This window comes from Stomoxys calcitrans, chromosome 2 (assembly GCF_963082655.1).
Source record: "Stomoxys calcitrans chromosome 2, idStoCalc2.1, whole genome shotgun sequence".
In the NCBI taxonomy this organism is placed as follows: Eukaryota; Metazoa; Arthropoda; class Insecta; order Diptera; family Muscidae; genus Stomoxys; species Stomoxys calcitrans.
In genome coordinates, this window is record NC_081553.1 from 1,959,843 (window position 1) to 1,983,046 (window position 23,204).

The window sequence follows — 23,204 nt, forward strand, 5'->3', positions numbered from 1 at the left end:
TAAAACAAAAAATCTTAAACATAGAAAAAGTAAAAAAAAAATCTAAAGCACTTTTCCCTACGTTAAAAAAAAATAATAAAAAGCCTATTTTCAGGGAAATTCGAAATGAAAGATTTTAAAATATGACCAAATAAAATATATTGCAGTAAAATAGAGCAACAGTGATTCTAGCTGCTTAAAGAACGGAAATAAAGAAATAAATTTCTTTTGAATGCCGAATGGCTTACCGCAAAACTTTTTTTGCAAGGAATTCTACAGACTCAAAACCCGATTATGGTATAATCTTTCAAGAATAGTACTATTATAACATTTAATGAGTATCTGGGAGTTTCTTCTACTGGTTTTAAAGTTTATAGTGTTAAACAAATAACATGGCTGTTCATATTTAATAAAGGAGAAGAGATAAAATAGACACCTAACGTTTATACAATGCTCGAATGAGCATCCAAGAAATTCAATAGTAGAACGTTGGTAATCGCTGCGGCAGTGATTACCATCGACGCAACATAAAATTCTATGGAAACAGGATAAGAACTTACGGTGATTATAGGAATTTGCTCCTGAAACTTTATACTTAAAAAACTCTACAATTTGAATGTTATTTTACCCACACAAATAGCAATATTTCGAATCCGATAGGACTAATCTGCGTAAGATTCAAAAGTGTTTCCATAACATATTACGGTTCGTTTATGGTCCTCGTCGTTGTAGACGAGACTACAAATACTTTGTAAAACAATTATGAGCACTTATGAGCACTTTCTGAATATTAGATGCCACTGCTTATTCTTCAACATTCTTAAGTATGGTGAACCCAGTTACCTTCTTCCTTACTTTTAATTATTGAATTCAACCCGGAATTCTCAAATTCTTATTGAAAGTTTCAGTCCTGTTGTATTTGAAAGGTCATTCCTACTAGTCTCAAAAACATCTCAGTATGTCAAAACACTTAAGTCTTAGCAAATCCAACATTTCTTATAGGCAATTCAATTGAATTCGTTTTCATCACTGAATTGTGCATTAGACTATGTTATAATTTTTTAGAAACAATTTTTTTTTTACATCAATAAATTTATTAGTTATTTCTGTTAGTGATAGTAGTATATTATATTTTAAATTTTTGATAGAACTAAATTATACTTTAAATATGAAAACTTGAAATTTCTTAAATCTATCAATGTTAAGCCCGGTGGGCAATGTTTGATTAATAGAAGAGAATAATTTCTAAGCCATATAAATTATGTGGAATTATATATGTTTATTTGACAGAGTTCCTTTGTAGAAATGTCAAATGAACCTATTTAAAAAATATCTCAATCTGGGCCGCTATTCCCATTTAATAATACTTTGTTAATCGCGCATTGTTCTTATGGACTTTGGAATTAGAAGTCACTTTCTATCATTTCTTCATTCTGATATCCTAGGCCCAAAAAAAAGCCAGAGAAGAAACCGAAACATATTAAAGAATTCTAATCAATAACTTTGGAACCATATATATTTAAATTATATTTTTCAGTAAGTAGTCAAATTAATAGTTTACTTTCTTTGGTTAGTATTTTTTAGGAATTCAACTAAAAAGCTGTATTTCAATTTGTATTTGAAAAACAATACAAAAAACATTGAAATATTTTATATAATATTTTTAAGAGAGTAGTGTAATATAAATGAGTAGTTCTATTGTAATTTTATAAATGGACTTATCAGGGTTCAAATGCTGGCGAGAAAAATTATAAGCGGTGGTTTAGCCCTCCTAATGCTGGTGAAATTTGTGAGGTACTGTTCCATTTGGTATGGCAGCCATGTAAAAACTTCTCCCCTTGAAATCGGATGAAAAATGCTCCTTTTATAGGCTCATTACACTATATCGGCAGGTCTGTCTGTATGGCAGCCATATCCAAATAGGGTCCGATCTACACCACATTTCACAGAAATGGGTAGGGGTCTACCAGAACACACTGTGCCAAATTTCATCCAATTCGGGTAAAAATGGATCTTTTATGGCCTCAATACTATATACCGGGAGATCGGGTGGTCGGTTTAAGGGCAGCTACATCCAAATATAGTACGATCTGAACCGCACTCCACAGAAATGGGTAGGGGTCTACCAGAACTCACTGTGCCAAATTTTATCGAAATCGGATGAAAAATTACCAATTTATTGCCTCAAGACTTTAAGTGTGGAGATCGGCCTATATAGCTGGTTTATGAGATCAGGAAGATCAGATCAAAAAATACGAAATCATCAAAAATTGTTTGGAAAATATTTTTATTTCCAAGATATTGGCAAAATTAGAAATAAACAAAAAAGGCATTTACCCAATAAATACCCAAGCGTTGGGTATTTACCCGGTTCTATTCATGGGCAAATTTGCATTTGTAGTGGAAGATCCAGATACAACTTTAGCAGAGGTTGTAAACACTATGAACCAGAATTTTGTTGACAGTCAGATAGATCGCACTGGAGATGTACACCACTGGCAGCCGGTTGTACGTACCGGATTGGCCCGAAGGAGTCGTTCATCAGCAAGTACAGCCGCCTCAGTGTACAACGCAATGCTACAAAAAAAAACAAATAAAAAACACTCGAAGCAATTCTGTTTGGATTCAGTGCCATCTTTCTTACAGAGCTTTATAGATCATTTGCCTCAAGAAAATTTAATGCTGCTGGTGATGACGGTATCCCGTACAAATTTTTGAAGCTAGTCTTCCCTTATGTGTCCATATCAGGAAGAAATGTTGTAACAGTACATCTGTCAATTTTAGGCCCATTGCTTTACTTCCCGTACTGTCGAAAGTTGTTGAGCATGCTCTGAAATTTCAAATACTTAGCCATTTGGATAGTCGGGGATTATTAAATGATGCTCAATTTAGTTTATGCTGCAGGAGAAGTAAGATCATGTCTATCCAATCATCAATCTTATGTACTTATTTTGTTGGATCTTGAGAAGGCATTTGATAGGGTGGACTATTTCAACGCTATTGTAAAATTATCGAATTTATATGGATTGGGTAACAGTGTGTGTAAGTTGTTGTACTCCTTTCCAGCTAATAGGAGTCAGTATGACAGGCCACCGTAGCGCAGAGGTTAGCATGTCCGCCTATGGCGTTGAACGTCTGGGCTCGAATCCTGGCGAGACCATCAGAAAAAATTTTCAGCGGTGGTTTTTCCCCTCCTAATGCTGGCAACATTTTGAGGTACTGTGCCATGTAAAACTTCTCTTCAAAGAGGTGTGGCACTTCGGCACGCCGTTCGGACTCGGCTATAAAAAGGAGGCCCCTTATCATTGAGCTTAAATTTGAATCGGACTGTACTCATTGATATGTGAGAAGTTTGCCCCTGTTCTTTAGTGGAATGTTCATGGGCAAAATTTGCAATTTGCAATGACAGTGTTAGCGGATGAATTTGATGTCTTGGATGAATTCCAACAAGTTAAGTGTAAATGTTTCAAAGACGGAGGGAGTAATGTTTTCCACTCGGAATTTTCATGGATGGTAGGATGAATACGATAGATGGTAGGATGAATACGATAGATGGTAGGATGGAGCCAATATTGAACTTGTTAGCCGTATGCATTATTTAGGTGTTTTAATTGATGATAACTTGTCAATATAGATAGTGTTGATTCTGGTACAAACTTGGTCGAGTGTTGTATAACACGCATCTGGTGTTACCTCGGCCAATCAAGAAGCGTTTAGTCCATGCACTTGTAATGCCTACCATTTTATTCGGGTTCCACCAATGCTAACATGACAAAAGTTAGTTTTAGTTTTAAACAATTTAGTGTACTATTTTTGAACTTTGTGAACTTTTTTTGGTTTGCCCCTTTAGGAACGTTGTGAGCTTTAGAATGTTGGTTATGTTTCACAAATTTTATAAGTACCAGTCTCCAACGTTTGTTTCTAAATCCTTTCGCTATTGTCATTCAACGCGTGTCAATCAACTTCTACTGCCAATGATTGGTCCACATATGACGGAGTCCTTTGCAGTTAGAATAGCCAGGTTGTTGAACAGGCTTCCTATAACTCGAGCCACACTTACTGCAATTTATTTTTCTTATTACTGATTATCATGAATACCTTTTTCTTTTGGCCAGATTTTAATTTTTTTTAATCAGATAATTCGTTCACTACTTTTTTTTCAACGATATTTTATTGAGTCTGAACTGTAATAATTTTAATTTTGTTACGTTATCTAATTAAAGTTACCTGAGATTCTTCTGCTTTAAAAACTTGTCGAATTTATGTTAAATTTAAAGTTTTATTTAAATAAAAATGTAATGTAATGAATTATGTGTAGCTATAATTTTGTATATACGTTGAAACTGTTAAGTTTTTTATTATTGGGAGTATTAATAATCTCATTGTAAGTTAAAATTGTTATTCTTAAATGGAGCGAATGGCTTCGATTACATTAGATTTGAACAAATAAATGTAAATCTGAAATCTAATCAATTCTTCTATATCCCAATGTATTTCAACGAAACAGACTCCGTATTAAACATGTTGTTTGCCATCGTTACTAGAGCGTCTTGCTTTATTTTTCTATAGTCCTACAACAATATTACTCTGGTAATACGATAAACTATAATTCATGGGTTACTGAACTAAGAAATCCTGAGCAGTGGCTGCCCTTTAAAGTGGTGACAAATATTTTTGCGTTCAGTAATACAAAATTCTTTTTTTTTTTCATAAATTTGTAAAAGTCAGAACATTGAAATTAATTTGTAATATAGTAATTGCTGTATTTACATGTTTATTCATAATTAATAATATAATTTGATTTATAATTTATAATGTTCTAATTAATATATATGTAGGTATGTACAATAAATGTGAATATATGGAACTAAATAAAATTATTTTATAAAACATAAAACTTTTTTTTGAATAGATTTATTCTATATTTGGCCAATAGAATATTTCAACACAATCTTAGGTGCTACATCACCGTCTTTTTTATGCTTTTACAGATTTAAAGCTGGAGTATTTGGTCACCCATAGTGGTCGCAAGCGAATTATTCTCAATGACTATCTATTCACCAAAGAACGTAGTAAATATTTGCGTTGCCTGCGGTCTAAGCGATTTTGTAAGGCCCGCCTCATCGTAACCGAAGACAATGCTGGGAATGAAATCATTGAAAGAATCATTGGAACGCACAACCACGATAAAGAGTATGAAGAAATTCTCAGGGCCAAACAATATAACAAATTACCAACTAAAGATGTCGTGAAGCGAATGCAAATTCAAAAAATTCAACGAGATCCCCTCAGCGACAATTATACGCGTTATTCCTTTTAAATATTCTATTGTAATAATCATTTCATAAATCTAACAGTGGCACATAATAAAGCTAATAGGCCTTTTTGTATGCACATCTATCTATTGGGTTGCCCAAAAAGTAATTGCGGATTTTTTAAAAGAAAGTAAATGCATTTTTAATAAAAATTAGAATGAACTTTAATAAGATATACTTTTTTTACACTTTTTTTCTAAAGCAAGCTAAAAGTAACAGCTGATAGCTGACAGAAGAAAGAATGCAATTACCGAGTCACAAGCTGTGAAAAAATTTGTCAACGCCGACTATATGAAAATCCGCAATAACTTTTTGGGCAACCCAATATGTATAAGGATAAAGGACAGTTTAACTCCAAATATGCTTTCCATTTACAAGATCGTTTCTTTGCACTTGCTGTATATTTTGAATACTCTATGGGAATACATACAATTGCTCTTAAAACGTTTTCCAACAACAATAAATATCGTCAATTCTGGGCGGAATTATAAATGTGCTAGAATAATAATTTGTTGTAACAACTTTACTTTACTTTAATACAAATATTCTATATCTTATCAGTCGTACTGTAAAACTACAGTGTACTCTCGTAACGTGTTTTCCAACTATGGCTAATGTTCCATCATTCTTTCAATACTACTTCCAGTTGCTGAGCTGGAATTTATTTACAGTCAACGTGGTCACCCTCTTATTGTGTCTGGTGATTATTTGTATCGCAAAAACCGAGGTAAATATTGGCGTTGTGTAAGAGCCGCCCAATTCAAATGCACAGCCCGACTCATTGTGACCAATGGCAGAATATCAAGCTCTCAAGGCACTCATGTGCACGGCAACGAGCGTTCAAAGATCCAAAAAGGCTTGGAATACAAGAAGGCTATCGCCAACGGTGAAGCGCTTTTGAAAGGAAGGACAAAAATAAAAAATAAAGCCAACTTCAATGCGGTAAATCGCCCAGAAAGCCCAGACAAATGCGAATGGCAAAACCATGGTTATATGAAGACTATAACGGGACACAACGATCAAATTGCCACTGGTGCAATTGTGGGAACGTTAGCCGATGGGGAAGTGCATGTTAAAAACGAAATAATGGAGGAAGATATTATTGGTTTTTAAATAAATTAAAGTTACTAACATTTTAGAGTTGACTACCAAAAAAAAAAAATGAAAAAAAAACCCAAAAGAATGTTCTCAATAAATGCGAATCAATATTCATAATATAATCATTTAATAAGAAACTTTTGGAAATGGAGCTTTTGACTTGGAACCCCCATTGATTCATCCTATACCTAAACTATTATTTGTCCGCCTCTTATTTCTTCCTATCTTCATCGTCTTCAGGTGGAGTTACATACTATGCACGCTCATTAAAAATGCAACTCTGCAAACAAATCCCACAAAAGCAATGCGCAAAAGTTACACAATTTTTAACTTTGACGATTGAATTCGTTCCTAGTTTTGTGTTCATATAAGTGAAGTATTGTATTTAGGCACCAAAGTTAAAAATTGTTTAACTTTTGCGCATTGCTATTGTGGGATTTGTTAGCAGAGTTGTTTTTTAAACCGCGCGCATAGTGTGTAACTGCACCTTTAGGGCCGGCCATGCCTATGCTATTTCAAGAACTTCAAGAGTAGTTATATGGAATTTCTGGAATTCTAAATTTCATCATATGATTTGTTTATATGTAATATATTACGTTTGTGTTCTTGAGCATACTATGCATAAGTGAGAGTGGTGTAAACAATATTTGCCATATTATTGATGTTGTTGTAACAGTGTGTTTTACACTGAGGCGGCAGCCTTTGCCGATTAAGGACTTCTTCGGGTCAATCAGGTACGTACAACCGGCTGCCTTGGGTTTGGTTGTTTTTCGCTATGTAATTTGTTAAATGTTTCACGTTCGGTGTCACTTAAAATTAGTAGTTTCTACCGCAGAAGTTAGAGTGAATTGAGTCACTCATTTGAATGGCACAGAATTGGAAAACTGGCTATAAGTACACCTACGGATCAGATACTTTAACAATACCCAACACGGAAAATAAAAATGCAACTAATAACTTTAATCACAGTCTTTTCTATATGATGGTCCTCTCTTGATAAAGTAAATAGATGAAGGCCTAAGTAGCCAATGCTGCATCATTTACGGTAAATGTAATGTCTAGTCGCCTGAACTTCCAATATGTGTATTCTAACTGTAGACATTTTTTCACTTAAAGATTCTCGCAATCCATTATCATACATTGAAATCTGGATACATCACAAATGTATACATTCCAACTGAAGACATTTTTTCACTTAAAGATTCTTGCAATCCATTATCATACATTGAAATCTGGATACATCACAAATGTCGCCAGCATTGTTAGGGGATAACAACAGTTGAAAAAATGTGAAATGCTAGCTTATGCGCCACGGTGGTCGTATTACAGTAATTTGGTGAAGAACCTTACGACTGACCTTCCAAATCAGTGACCTAGTTATCATTGTGCTTGTATTGCACTAGATTGCACAGATAAAGGACATAGTAGAAGTAATATGTAGATAAATTGGTTTGCTGGTAAAATGGTTCTTTGCTTATAATCGTTGTTTTGCAAATAAAAAATTTTGTTTAATCCATATATCAACATGGAACGATGATCCTCATTGTGATCGGAGGCCACCGTGGCACAGAGTTTAGCATATCCGCTAATGACGCCGAACGCCAGGGTTCAAATCCCGGCCTGAACATCAGACTAATTTTCAGCGTGGTTTACTTTTGTGAGGTATCCTGCACATGTTAAAACTTCTCTAGCAAGTGGTACCATGCGGCACGCCGTTCGGACTCGGCATGTTATTCAGCTTAAACTTTAATCGGACTGCACTCATTCATATGAAAGAAGTATGCACTGTTCCTTATTGTAATTTTATGCGAGTTTTAATTTTTTTTTTAGATTAAGTATTTATAATTGTGGTTAACAAAATGAGTTTGTCTAATTACAAGCCATAGACGTATTGGAAGTTTAAGAACATAATTAAAAAAACTAATTTAATATCCACCATGGCACCATGAATTGTGCAGAACTATTGAAATCGAAATGTGTAGTCATTGACAAATGATTGCATCATTCGAAGAATTTATTTAAGAGTATTGGATTGTTATGCAGATTTGCTCCACTATTTGCTTCATTGTTAATTTTATCATTTTGTGATTTTTACTCTATTACTCTCATACAAATTTGTAATGCAAATTTTTAAATGGGATGGTACACAATGAACATGTTTGATACATATAATGATCTTTTTCGAAAATTGATATACAATGCAATCTTCATGCCTAGTATGATGTTATTTTGTGCCCCTGGGAATGTATTGCTGTTACATCTTCATCATCTTTTTTATGCTTTTGCAGATTTAAATCTGGAGTACTTAGTCAATCATCGGGGTCAGACGCGAATTGTTTTAAACGACTATCTGTACACCAAAAATCGCAGTAAATATTGGCGCTGTCTGCGTGCTAAGCGATGTGATTGCAAGGCGCGTCTGATTGTATCCCAAGACAAGGGTGGATCAATCGATAAAATCATCGGAATGCATAACCACAATAATGAATATGAGGAAATTTTAAGGGTTAGGCAATACAACCAAAGTAGTGCAAAGACTGAACAGAGCCCACTTAGGAGAAATACCGCAAAGGAAAATACTTACGACGATGTCATGGTGCAACAACAAATTCAAATAAAAACCGAACGCATTGACGATGATTATGATCTGATCTCCCCAGACTAGTATTCACAACATTTAAACACAGATCTATAAAAAAACCTATACAAATATTCATAAATTTTTGTCACACTGCCGGACTCCGGAATTAAAGTTCACATTACACAATAGAAATTTTAATAAATACATAATTTTTCTTAAATTAACATACAAACATAGACTTATAGCTGTATTTAAAAAAATTGCACAAGGCGTATATATATTTTATAAAGCTTTCCTCAATGCTCATCATATTTCATTTATACTTTACTCAATTACAGCTTTGGAATACATCTATAGTTCACGCGGTACACCTCTGTTGGTGTTGGACAATTTTTTGTATCGCAAAAACCGTGAAAGATACTGGCGTTGTTTGCGTTTCGATAAACACCATTGCACTGCTCGCTTGAGGATCTCCAAAAATGGATGCGTTCGGCTGGCCGGTGTGCACACTCATGGCCGGGAGCAAGAAAGAATTTATCAAGGAAGAAAACAGGAGAAGAAGTTGTCAAACCCAAAAGATTTGCCAACCACATTTTACGCTTCGAGCATTCGTCAAACATACTTTGATGCTATTCACAAGCAAGCAATGACCCGTGATTTTTGTACAAGCATTACAAATGTTTCGAATGTTGGAATTAAGAATGGACCATAGTATTGAATGTGTTGAAGGACATCATGCCGAGTATAGAAATTGGTAATGTCAATAATTGTAATAAAACTTAAGTTACCACATCTATGTACAATTCATACACCATATGAGGAGTCTTCCCCCATTGACCCTTATCTTAGTGTACTTAGACTTAGTGTGCAATAGACTAAGCCATATAGTATGAATGTATTTGGAAAAAAAACATTGTGTTGCTTAATAAATTCAAATGATAAAACAAAGATGTTTTTACTTTGGGATCTGTTCAAACTTTTTCATTTTACTAACTCCATGTGGTCTTTTTTTACAGGGTCTGCAGCCACTCCAATGTCCTCCAAGCATAATGAATATAGACCGGTGTCTGAAGTGTACTTTTTGGGCCTGCCAACCGGAGTGTGGTTAGAAAATGAAGTTTACCATTATATGCGTAATCAAAAACAGGGCCTTAACTTAATTTTCCGAGGTTACATGTACAAGAAGGAGGCGAGTTTTAGATCAACCATCAATTGGATATGTTCGAATGGCAATGGCAAGCGAGTGTCGGAGAATAAATGCACTGCTCGATGCATTACAAAAGTGGAGGGCGGTCTAAAGTTGGGCAAAAATCCCCACAATCATCCGCCCAAGTTTACGCCCGACTCGATGCCCGCCAATCTCATAAGCGGCGACAATAAAAGGCACATGACAAAATGTGAATTTTAATTAACGATAAGCAAAACGAATAGGGCTGCTTCAGGGGCTGGTTCTCTCCATAAACAATCACCACTGAAAAATGTGAGAAAAAGATTGAAATGTTATCTGTAGGCTAAGAACTTAAAAGGACAATTATTAAACGCAGGGTTGTTTTGAAAAGTAATAATCAGAGATAATAAAGATAGTTGCTTTAAAGATTTTTATAACTAGTCCCCAAGCTGAGCAGAGCACCCTGCTAGAGTGAATAATTGTCTTCAGTCTTTTTATCAAATTCTAATTATAAATTAATTTAAATTTGCAATAAATCACATTGTCTTTTAGTATGTTTAATATACATAAAAAATTAGAGAGTGTTTCTTTTTTTTTAATTTTTTTTGCTTTACGTATGTGTTGGTCTTTATTTTTTAATGACACTTTTTTGTTTTCTTTTTATCACAATTAGAAATCAAAATATTAAAATTAGGAACTGTGGAGTATATTCTTCATAACGGCGCCAAATATCAGAAGACGCGTGCCACTCCCTATCGAAGTTATTGGTTTTGTTTGACCTTGGACTGCCCAGCCTACCTAGTATTGAATGACTTGAAAGGAGGCCAACTAATGAAATGTAAAACCCATTCTGCCAAATGTTCTGCAAAAGAAAGAAAGAGAATGCCACATTAAAAAAAAAAAAAACAAAATTCAGAAAAATTACAAAAAAAAACACGAGTTTCATTTTCATATTCGAGTAAAAGCAGAGACAGTGTCTTCCCTATTAATAAATTCCGTTTTAATGTTTTCTCCAACATTTTCGACCAACATCTATTTTCAGATCAAAGGCATTATTTTAATGAGGTAATACTGGAAACGGCCGCCCATGCACAGAATCTCAAACACGACCTTGTGATGGACGTTACTGTGCCACCACCGCCACCGTCAACATATCCGCCGCCCCATCAACGAATCTCCTCGTCTACACTGCGCAGCAGCAACAATGGTCCCGTCTTTGTGGTCAGTAAATATGGAACCAAGCAGTTGCTGTTGAAACAGCACACCTTCAACCGGCATGTGATACGGGAGGATGTGATCTATTGGCGATGCAGTCAGTTTGCCGTTTTGCGTTGCAAGGCTCGCATCAAGACCAAAGGCCAGACATTGACGGTACTTAACAGTGACCACAACCACGAGGTCATTACGCAGGCCCGCAAATATGGTTCGCTGAAGAATATTAAAGCGGACCGTCTCTCTCTGGAAAAAAAGGATGACGAAAGTTGTTCAAACAAAAAGATGCAAATCTAATGGGCACCACAACTGTAATGAGAAAACTATTAACACATTTATTGGCCCTGTACACAAAGGTGTATGGGATTTTAATTTATATATGTACGTAGTCTTAGTTGTAGGTATAAGGGTTGGCAACTCTGTAATTACACTTAAGCTTTTTCCGGAACAACCACAAATATTTGTTAACTCTAAAAGTCTTGCATTCAAAATAAACACTTTACCAAACATCCACATAAATACTCAAATTGATTAGGAGAAACGAATGCTAGCCGATGTTCCTCCCCCTCTCAATGAGGGTTTATTAAAAGGTCTAGGCGTTATATGACGCCCCCTTCCTTGCACATGCTATACAACACTTTTATTAACGAATATTCTGTTGTTCTCTTTTTATATTTCTTTTTGGGCCATACACGAATGAACATTTCCATCCAGTGGGCAGCTATTTCATAACGTACATCACCGGTTTCAGAGGTAGCCGCAAACTTAAAATTGGCGACTACACTTTCACGCGCAACAAGGCGTCCGGCAACAAAACCTATTGGTCTTGTGCGCGCGCTGGCATACACAAGTGTAAGGCTCGAGCTGTGACCATCGATGAGGATTACAGGCATGATGTGGTCTTGAAGTGTGGCAAGCATAACCATCCGCCCTTCTAAACAGCAGGGCTCCCTGACATTGTGTGCTTCATCAGGTTTTTTTGTTGCCATACGTCTATTTTGTCTATCTATGTTCTTCATTTACTAGTTTTCTGCAACTTTTTTTTTTTTATTTATAAAAATATTTGAAGTAAAAGTTTGTCTCGTTTAGAATAACACCCCTTGTTCGAGAACAAAAAATGTAATAAAAAATTTTTTGGAATTATTGTTATAAGATCGATTTTAATTTTCACTGTAGGGTTTTTTAAACTTCGCCATTGTATGGCTGGAGATCTCTGGATTATCTCTTTTTTTATTAATTCGTACATTTGTTGTTTTCTTTTCTAGGCGTCACCAAGATTGAAAGTGGTGACTTTCATTTTATCGTGGGCCAGAGGAACTGTAAGTTATTGGCCTACAAAGGTTATAGTTTTGTAAAGAACCGTAAGAGCGGCGTGAAAACCTACTGGATATGTGCCAAAAAGGTGAGTTGAAAGCTTTCAGTTATCATCAACATAGTTTGGGCAATTTGCTTAAGTACAACTATAGGAGAAGCTCTTTACCTGAATAACTGGCATGTACTGAAGGACAATGTGTAACATAAAATTATAACGGTTTGCTTTATTGGAAATAGGCATTCGATCATTTTGCCACTTTTGTCATTTCCGTGGTTTGTTGGTTCTCTTTGTACTGGATAACATATTTAATTTCGAGCTTCTCCTTCGTATAGATAAAACAATGAAAAACATTTTTATTTTATGCTTCTTAAATCTCGGTAAAGTTTAGTCTAAATCACCAAATGATAGGGGGAAATTTTGTAGGATATTCTACAGTTACCCGACAAGGTACATTTTCGTACAACAACAATTTGGCAGAAAAAGTCGTCAACTCTAGTGGTAATCACTCCTCGGTACCGGTTGTACGTACCGGATTGACCCGATGGAGTTCTTCATCGGCAGGGGCTGCCGCCTCAGTATAAAGCACCCTGCTACAACAACAACAACCTCTCGGTAATGAAAATTCTCCACTTAAACTGCAGCAACCAGAATTCCATTCTTTATCGATAATATGTGAATAAATCTTTTTTACATCGGTTGTCGTCGTTGTTCGACGTAGAAGCCAAATGGCTACAAAAGGGGCTGGTAGCTATTCTTGATAATTTTTTAACTCATTTTAGATCACTATCCCTTCTTGAAGGGCAATCGCTTTGAAACATTACATGTAAGAAGCTTTCGGTTCCATGATAAATAAAAGGTACACTCGGTTGTTGTTGTTATAGCAGTGTGCTGTACACTGAGTCGGCAGCCCTTGCCGATGAACGACTTCATCAGGTCAATCCGGTACGTACACCCGGCTGCCATGAGATTGTGTAGCATAGCTCCCGAGAAAACTGGATTGAAAAAAAGCACCGACACTAAATTTAATATCAAAAATAAAGCTGAATATACATATATTCAGTATTTCCTATTTTTTTTTAATTTTTCTCCGTTTTTTTTTATCATATATAAATGATGTAAAAAAATTTTAAATTTTTCTTTGTCTTATTTTATAAATAAATTATAATAAAAATACCACAGGCATATTTTTAGAAAATTATTATTTGCCTTATTGCGCTTCCTTTTTCCGGTCTTAAAATCTTATTCAGATTCCAAATATTATTTCTATGTATTTTTCTGTAGGGTCAGAGCAATCCGTAAAAAATGTTTTTTCAATATATGTTAGTAGCAAACAGCCATTACACACATTTAAATGTTCGCCAAGTCACTGATGCGAAAACCCAACACCTGTCCAAAATGGATTAAGGTGAACTGGATCGTCCTGGGGCATAAAACCGATACATGGGGACGACACCGGTTGCCAAATCTCAACTGTATCTGTTCAGATTTGAATATAACTAACATATCAAATGGTCCTTCGACTTGGAAGTTTTGATCCCCTGGAAATCTCAATTTGTGTCCTATCAATACCCACCCCAAATACCTTCCTTATTAGTCCACAAAAAGATATAGGCCCATATCAACCCATCCCCTGATTTGAGTTTTTGAGTCCTTAGAAGTCTTTATTTAGATTTGCACATAGGTCTACCCGATTTGATTTTTCCCAAATTAAAAAACCTTATGCAAACTGATCCCTATATGTAAACTTATCCCCTTTGCTGGCGAAATTTTTGGGGTACTATGCCATGTTAAAACTTCTCCCCAAAGAGGTGTCGCACTGGTTCGGATCTTTCGGACTCGGCTACAAAAAGTAGGCGCTTATAATTGAGCTTAAAATTTGAATCGGACAGCACTCAGTGATTGATATGTGAAAAGTTTGCCCCAGTTCCTTAGTGAAATATTCATGGGCAAATTTGCTTTTGCAAACTGAGTTGAGTTAATAAAATTTTTAGCAGAATTCTTGTAAGTGGGTACACAAAATTCGACCAAGTCGAACTTAGCTCGATTTCATTTGTCTCTTTTTTGTTTGGACAAGATTGTCGCACGCACAAGCAAACAAAGTGGTTGGTACATTTTAATTCATAGAGATCTATTATTTCCGAATTAGCTTGAGTTGCGTGCGAAAAGCCTCATATACTTCAAATCGTGGTTTGCTTTGTGTACCAACGGCGGTCGGTGAATTAGAGTTCTTCATAAGACATTTTGAGTAGCCAAGAGGACTTGCCCAGTTCTTCCCCAAATATTTAATCTGGAGTCATGAAAATGATTCTTTCAAGACTTTGTTTCGAAAGTTATAGCAAAAGTCACTTGAGATGTGCTATGGCCATTGGTTATTTGCAAATGCAAATTTTGGCCATGAACACTTCACTAAGAAACAGGGGAAAACTTCTCCCATATCAATGAGTGCAGTCCGATTTAAGTTTAAGCTCAATGATAAGGGACCTCCTTTTTTATAGCCGAGTCCGAACGGCGTGCCGTAGTGCGACACCTTTTTGGGAGATGTTTTACGTGGCATAGTACCTCCCAAATGTTGGCAGCATTAGGAGGGTAAAACCATCGCTGAAAACTTTTCTGATGGTCTCGCCAGGACTCAAAACCAGGCGTTCAGCGTCTTAGGCGGAAATGCTACCCTCTGAGCTACGGTGGCTTCCGGTTGGTTATTTGGTTATTTAAAGGCGTCAATAACTCGGCCGTGCACCGTGCCGGAACAACATTTGTGTGCGATATTAGTGTATATGTTTGCAACAGTAAAGTATACGAATCGACTGGGGGACACGTACAAGTCCATCTAGCCATGCCCACCTTTCTGCTATACACGTTACAACCAGTGTTGCCATTTTTGATAGGTTCCTACCAAAACTGATAGGTTTTTATTCTCTTGGTAGGTTGGTAGGCTGACCTCATATTTTGGCAGGTTTTTCCAACATATAAATACCAACTCAATTACTGAAAAAATCGTCGGGGATAACTTAAAATTATTTCAGTTCTTATCGATTTCATTTCGTAGACTGCAGAATAAAACCATGGATGTCGAGGGGTCTCACTGTTTCAAATTTCAGAGAAATGATAAAGTTTCATTATTGACTATAATTGGTTCGATTGCGGCTTTTGTGCGTTCAATGCCTTCAATAGGAAAAGTGGCCTGTATGGCATCTGATCCATATTCAGATGTCGAGGGGACCATGCAAATTACTGCTATTTATGTATGTTCTCAATCGGAACAAAAAATGATTTTTATGCATTCAAGAATTCTTATCGGAAAATCGGTGTAAAAGGTGTCATATCAAGATTCAGCCTATCTTTGAACTACAACTGTAGAACTGTAGAGTTACAGACGGACAAACATTGCTGGATCTAGTATTTATACTTTGGAAGGTTGAAAATAAATAATTTGGTGTGTTGCAAATGGAATGACAGACAAAATTACCAACTCTTCAGTGGTGGGTATAAATAAAAACATATCCCCCATTTTTGGCTGCCAGAATATTTGGTAGGTTTTGGTCGGGTTTGGTAGGAAATAATTTTCTTGAGTGGCAACTCTGGTTACTACATAGATCTCAATTCCCATTGGACCGGCTTGAAATTTGCCATAGACATGGTTATTGTGCCTATTGTAATAGTTAGAATCGATTCAGATTTAAATGTTGGCATCTACTATTCTCTTATGACTGATGTTACCAATTGTTGTTGTAGCCACATTTTCATGTGGAGGTTCCGATTCTCGTCACGCTCTTGTAGGTGAGCAAGCGCGATCCGGTGCAGAGGACCGGTCGTCGCGGGAACAGGGTGGCCATTGTTTATTTAAAGGCGCCAGTAACTCGCCTTGTCATATCGAGCATCATAGGCATTCAGTATTTGTGCAAGAGCCGGTGCCGTCCGGCCTCTCACTGACACTCTCCACTCAATACCGCCGATTGTCCGCGACTGCCGTTGCAGCTACTCCGTATGGAGCGTTCCTCTATCCGCAACCTGCGGACGCGCCCGGTAGCTCGCAGCTAAGCTTCTTGCGACAGCAATGAACACCACACAAATTGGAGCTAAATGTTCCAGCTATCCCGTGCTCATAGCTATCCTATTTGATACCCGTGAATTTCATTGCTCTTTGCTATCCCAGTGATATTTGATACCAGCGAATTTCATTAAAATTGGTTCAGATTTCAATATAGGAGTAGATTCCATATACGAGTAGATTCCTTATAATTTTTATAATCACATTACAAAATTGGCCACGAACATTCTAATTGGGAACAGGAATATTTGTTTGGGTGGAAGTTTTTACTTGGCATAGCACCTGATATAGGATTCGAACCAGGCGTTCAGCGTTATAGACGGACATGATAATCTCTGCGCTACGGTGGCTCGCCTTTTTTATTATCACATACAGTGTTTGTTTATTTACATATCTGCTCAAGTTTTTGCAACAGATTTTTTCGCCATGCTCGAAATCGGTTCAGATTCGGATATACCATACAAGTATTCGCTAAGACTATCCATATAAATTATCATGATTTAAAGGGACACTACTCCTAACATAAAATTTGACACCATTCGTTAATGCAAATCAGCTGTTTCCCCTTTATTATAAAGTCAGTCTATTTCGATAATTCATCGAACGAATTAATGGCCCGGGCTTTTTCGGTTCGGTAACTTTTCGATTATTTCCCAAATATTTTCTAGTAATTTTTCATGGAAAACACTTTTATATTCTCCACCATACGATGAGGGCTTAAAATTTTTGGCATTTATTTGTAACATATCGAAATCTTTTTCTTCTTGACATTCAATGTCGATTTTCCGGTTAGCTTTTAAGAACAAAGTTATATATGCATTGCGTCCAATGTACTTTTGTACAATGTAGAGAGTCTGAAGGGAGTCCACAACCTGATATGTCTGTCATATTAATCAATCTTCCGATTCGAATGTATTAATCCATAATACGAAGTTTCTGTCAAACTCCCATCATTTTATTTTGATTTCTGTCTACAAAAGGATATCGTCCAGGCGCCTGATGCACTCGATCTATGGTGGAGGTTACATAAAATTCGATCCGTTCTATTGTGCTTTAAGCCGTTAAAAAATATTTTTCTTTTTTATATTTTGCCTTTTCCAGGGTAGTCTAAAGTGTAATGCTCGTGTGGTGACCGATGTCATAAATGGAATGACTCAGATCGTTTTGGAATCATGCCCGCACAATCATGAGCAGTTAGTGGCACGGAAAAAACGCAAATCGACTGCTGCTCCTTTGGCGAAGGCTATACCGGTGAAGCTAAAGCGAGAAGAGAGCTTTTAACACCTATGCATATTTAGAATACATACACGATTTCTATGAATACAATAAATCCTCGTAATTTTTGAAATAAATGCATTGAGAAGAGAATCGAACATATTACCATGTAATATTTTGCAATTGAATTTTTTTTTGCACACGCGTACTTGTACGCCTGCATTTAGGTTGATTCCCGCATGTTTGCACAACTACTCATGTTTGCGAATGTTATCTTTCTTTGCAGAAGAACGGGCTGTCTTGTCGGTGGGCCAAAGGGGATGCACTGTGCTCTTGTACAACAATGAGAAATTTGTGAGAAACAGACGCTCCAGCACCAGAACGTATTGGATATGCTCCAGAAAGGTGTGTAAACACATTGTGGTATTATGCGATTTGGGGCGCCATATTAATGACAGTCTCTTTCGTTGCAGGATATCACCATTTGTAGGGCTCGAATTGTTACAGCTCTGAATGAAAATGGACACGAAATTATCGTCCAACGCTCCTTTGAGCATAATCACACGCGCAAATTCCCAGCACGCAAATCCTCCAAGGCAAAGACGGAGGCAAAAGAGATTGAATCGCTGATTGTGTCCTCAAATAGAAATTCCGGATTGCCTATAAAGATCAAACTCACAAAGCCTTCATTTTAAAACAAGTATACATCGCTTTAACACCTTATGGTATATGTCTAAGTTGATTGTTTAAATGCAAAGCGATCTTAAACACATGTTATCTATAGTAACGCAATGTTATTTCCCCATCGTTGGCACGATGCTTGAGAAAGTTATTTTTGATACAAATAAATAAGCAACACACCTTGTATTCAGTTTGTAAATACAATATATGTACGCGTACATTCAGTTTGTAAGCATGCATTTTCAGATTTCTATTGGTAGAGCATAAGTGTAGCATTCAGGAACATTGCAGCTGAGCTGTAGCCCTCTTCATCGCGGCCTGATCGGCTATGCTTATGACCGATTGATTACTTAAAGATTGGCTTTTGATTTTGTAAGCAGTGTGAGGTGACAAGGTTGGACATATTTTTAGAGTTGTATGTAAGTGATGTTACCTTACAGAAAATAACCAACTAGATCTTGACGTCCTTACCACATTTAACAAACCCTAAAGGCGTATTTTGTTTCAGCTATATCAACAAACCCAAATCCTTTTTTTTGTACCATTCCCGTGTGGATTTTATTGACATTTTACTTTCCGTTTTATTCCATTGCAGATAGTGTGCGTACTTTCCAATATAGCGTGGCCAATGTTAAACTGGAGGTCTCAGCTGAAAACGAATCCTTCCTTCACAATACCTACTTGAATCGTCACAATATTCCGGTGGCCACTGCTGGTGGCGTTGCCTCCCTAAAAACGGGCCTGTCCAAACGCAAGCCCATATTTTTGAATGCACGTACTTTAGACGATTGGGGCAATATCAAGTACTCGGATACGGCAAGGGGCAACAAGCTGTTGTTCTTCGAAGGTCATCGTTTCATTAAGAACAACATCTACGGTTCCAATATTTATTGGAAATGCTCCAAATGGCACAGTAACTGTAAGGCAAGAGCCATAACGTCATTAGAGGTCCCCTCCAAGTGTATTATCAAAGGTGTTCACAATCATCCCCTAGCGATCGACGACTAAGGCATCATACACATCATAGCCACCCACAAGTTTCACAAGAGAAAAAATCCAAATAAATTTGAGTTCAAATAAAAAAAATGTCAAACGCTTCAAAATTATTATTATTATTATTATTATTTTTATTTTATGCTACATGGTTCTTTGTTTTATGTTTATATCGCAAGTGCTCGTTGATTTGGTGTTTATTGACTGTCTTCTTTTTCGTTTGCCTCCTTCGTTTCGTTTCAGGTTTTCGCATTGACTTTATCGACTCGAAGAAGAATGGGGGTAAATTGCTGGTTATCAACGGTTTTCGATTTTTCCGCAACAAAAAGCACGGCAGTCGCCAGTACTGGAAATGTAGCAATTATTATAAGGAGAAATGCCCGGCAATAGCCATCTATGACGAAATCACTTTAAATCTCCGCCTGTGTCATCAGCATCGCCATGTCTCGAGCAATGATATTGAGATAAAACCATTTGCGGACAAGGAGCACAACATGATGGGCCAACCAGCACTGGTGGCATTCAAACAATAGCCTGTACCAAATGGTGGTGGTTGGGTGAGCAAAAGCGAATGTGCCCTCACAATGTAAGCTAAACACCAAATACTGACTGGATCGTATTCGGCAAACGTAGCATTCTGTACATTTTGTTAATTGAGTTGTAAATATAATATTTATTGCAATTATAGATCAGTTTCACAAATATTTATCTTGCAAACGAAACGCCATCTACATCAAATTGCGTTGCAACGAATACAATGTTGAGGATTTGGTCATCGAAAATATTCTTGAAGGAAATTTATGCTCAAGAAATCGGTACTTGACACACATTTGTAAATGGTAAAATTTTTTGCTATTACAAAAATAACGATTGAGGATCGATCACGTCTGATAGAAAATAGAAAAGTTTTGAATAATCGAATTAAAAACAATAACAGGATTTATTTAATCCTACGCAGGAGGGCACCGTAGCGCAGAGGTTAGCATGTCCGCCTATGGAGCTGAACGCCTGGGTTCGAATCCTGGCGAGACCATCAGAAAAAACTTTCAGCGGTGGTTTTCCCCTACTAATGCTGGCCACATTTGTGAGGTACTATGCCATGTAAAATTTCTCTCCAAAGAGGTGTCGCACTGCGGCACGCCGTTCGGACTCGACTATAAAAAGGAGGCCCCTTATCATTGAGCTTAAACTTGAATTGATATGTGAGAAGTGGAATGTTCATGGGCAAAATTTGCAATTTGCATATGCGGTGAACTGACCCTATGCGGAGCTATCAGGGGTTGACATGTCCTTTTCTAATTATCCTAATTAAATGTTAGATATAATTTGTTCCAATTATATCCCATGATAGATATAATTGTCGGGTATGTTGTTTTAAAATTTCTAAACAGTTCCGTACCATGCATGGGCATAGCCAGCTATCCTAAAGAAGCTGATCAAGAACTGCCACTCCCACTCGAATATTCACAGTTGCAATGGAGATAGTTCTGACATCTCTTTAGACCTTATAACAGATGTTTGGCCATCGAATTTTTTGTTAACCAAATGAAATTGTGTTCTACAATTTTCTATCGAATTTCGGTATTCTTAAAAGGTATGTAGATCTCCATTTTTTCTTAAATCAAACATTTATAATTCATTACAAAACTTATAATTTGCACCATTAAGATGCGTACGCAGCTCTAGCGGACCATTCGTAGTCTTTGACATCTACAGATGTTCTTTGGTTCATAATCTGTTGTATTGCAATTAAGTAAAGTTGCCTAAAGTGAGTCGATTTTAAAAACGATGGCTTTTAAATGGCTTCAAGTTCAATTTATTTCAGAAATACATAGCCCAAGCTATATTCCCTTGACCTTCCAGGGTCGCATAGTAAAAGTTTGAGGACAATTCATTCTCAATATATATACGAATAAGGATTATTACAACAACTGGCTTCTTTCTAGACGAACAAATGCAAAAATGTGTCTTAATGTTTGCTTTTCCACAACACGCCTTAAGATGGTGACCTTCAATATGTCCCCTAAGATGTTTGGTCTCATTCATATAAGAGAAGCCCGAATTATCAATGCTTCGAAACACTATTCATGTGTAAGTTATGTGTTCAGAATTGCTTAAGTTATTTTTATATTTTTGTATCGCACCTTGTTATGAAATCTGGAACCTTTTTGAATTATGGTTGGTTTTTAAGTTTTCTAAAGTGAAAAGTATTGAGCGCTGCAGAGAGGCACAAGAAAACCGTGTGGTTAATGATGTATGTAAATATATATATATATATATAGATAGGCGTATGATATGTGTAAATATTTTACGTTTAGATCCTTTGTATGATAACGTTTTATATGTGACTTTTTGACAAATTCAAATATAAATAAAGAGAAGTCAATTGTATTTTTTTAAATCGTGTTCATAGCTGAGCGATTAGAATTGACCAAAGTCTTTCTTGTGTTCTGACTCGTTTCTTTGTTTTTTATTAATAATCGGTTCTTGTTCTCTTTTTCCAATGTATTTAAGGTCTGTATCCAGGCGCTGAGGCACCGCATGGTCAATACAAAGGCCAAAACCCAAAAATTCAATTCTCGGTATCGAAACGAGGCGGTCAGCTACTATGGTTGGATGGCCTCAAGTACTTTCGCAACAACGAAAACCGCACGAATTTTTTCTGGCGCTGCCACTGGTACTATAGACGGGTCCGATGTCCCGTCTTGATATGCATGAATAAATATGACATTTCGGATTTTCGACAAATCCACAACCATTGTCATGTCAAATCGGGAACCAAATTAAAGAGAAAACTGATGGCCACGCCCGCAGCGATATCCGGTGGAGCAACTGAAGAACGGCACGATGATACCGGAGAGCCAGAGGAGTCACCGCCCAATTGCTAAAATAGCAGTCAGCTGCAACGAGTTTGAGTGTGTGTTTACTACTTTTATTAATTCCAATGGAATTTTTCAAGCAATTTGTGAATAGTAATTTCAGATTTGACTGCTGCAATGCTAAATGTTTAGCAATGTGATGTTTATAAAATTTAAAAACCAATTTATCTCATCGATAGCAATATTTTTAAAATGTTGAAACATTTTGTTTTAAGTTTTAATGTGTGCAATAAAAATTGGATGATATCTTTTAAGATTTTCCCATTTAGTAGCCCCCTAGCCTAACCAATTTGCACAGCGTTCTACAAATCTGTCCTCGACTTTAGGAAGCAAAAGAAGCAAATTGTGTAGAACTTTATACGCTTTTGTGTGTGTGTGTGTGTTTTTTTTTTGTATAAATTTTAAAATAAATAATATGCAATAAGATGTATTCATTTTATGGTTTTTGTTATTTTTTCATTTAAGTGAAAGTATTCTTTTTTTCTATTGGAAATAAGATTTTTTTCATGTTCTGGTAAACAAATTGAAAAAAAAAGACAAAATCGGAAAAATTCCACACGTTTTTCAGAATCCCAGGTCCCCGATATAAAGGGATGTGTTCTTTTGGAAAATGGAAAAAACTATTATGTTAGCTTGAAGAAAGTCATTAGCCATGTTTTGCATATTCAAAGCAAAGGAAACACTACCATCTTTATTAGAATGAAAGGTACCTAAAAATAG

The 23,204-nt window shown here is 36.4% G+C and overlaps 1 protein-coding gene across 25 annotated transcripts in view; it reads left to right on the forward strand.

The window, feature by feature from the left end:
* Nucleotides 1-23,204, forward strand: part of LOC106083492 (modifier of mdg4) — a 105,839-nt gene that overhangs the window by 76,196 nt on the left and 6,439 nt on the right. Inside the window, exons 5-7 of one of the 25 annotated variants that reach the window (XM_013246573.2) lie at nucleotides 12,619-12,755; nucleotides 18,218-18,336; nucleotides 18,405-18,493. The exons of 6 other annotated variants lie outside the window; for them this stretch is intronic. In XM_013246573.2, the coding sequence (XP_013102027.1) occupies nucleotides 12,619-12,755; nucleotides 18,218-18,289 (209 nt within the window). In that variant the 3' untranslated portion in view covers nucleotides 18,290-18,336; nucleotides 18,405-18,493. Of the gene's footprint in view, nucleotides 1-4,970; nucleotides 5,374-5,672; nucleotides 5,788-5,940; nucleotides 7,196-8,680; nucleotides 9,159-9,311; nucleotides 9,728-9,989; nucleotides 10,634-10,814; nucleotides 10,980-11,183; nucleotides 11,863-12,067; nucleotides 12,426-12,618; nucleotides 12,756-17,817; nucleotides 18,105-18,217; nucleotides 18,337-18,404; nucleotides 18,799-19,207; nucleotides 19,719-19,848; nucleotides 20,310-22,119; nucleotides 22,915-23,204 lie in introns of those variants that run through there. 18 more of the 25 variants (XR_001220662.2, XM_013246540.2, XM_059364152.1 and 15 more) reach the window with 18 other exon arrangements.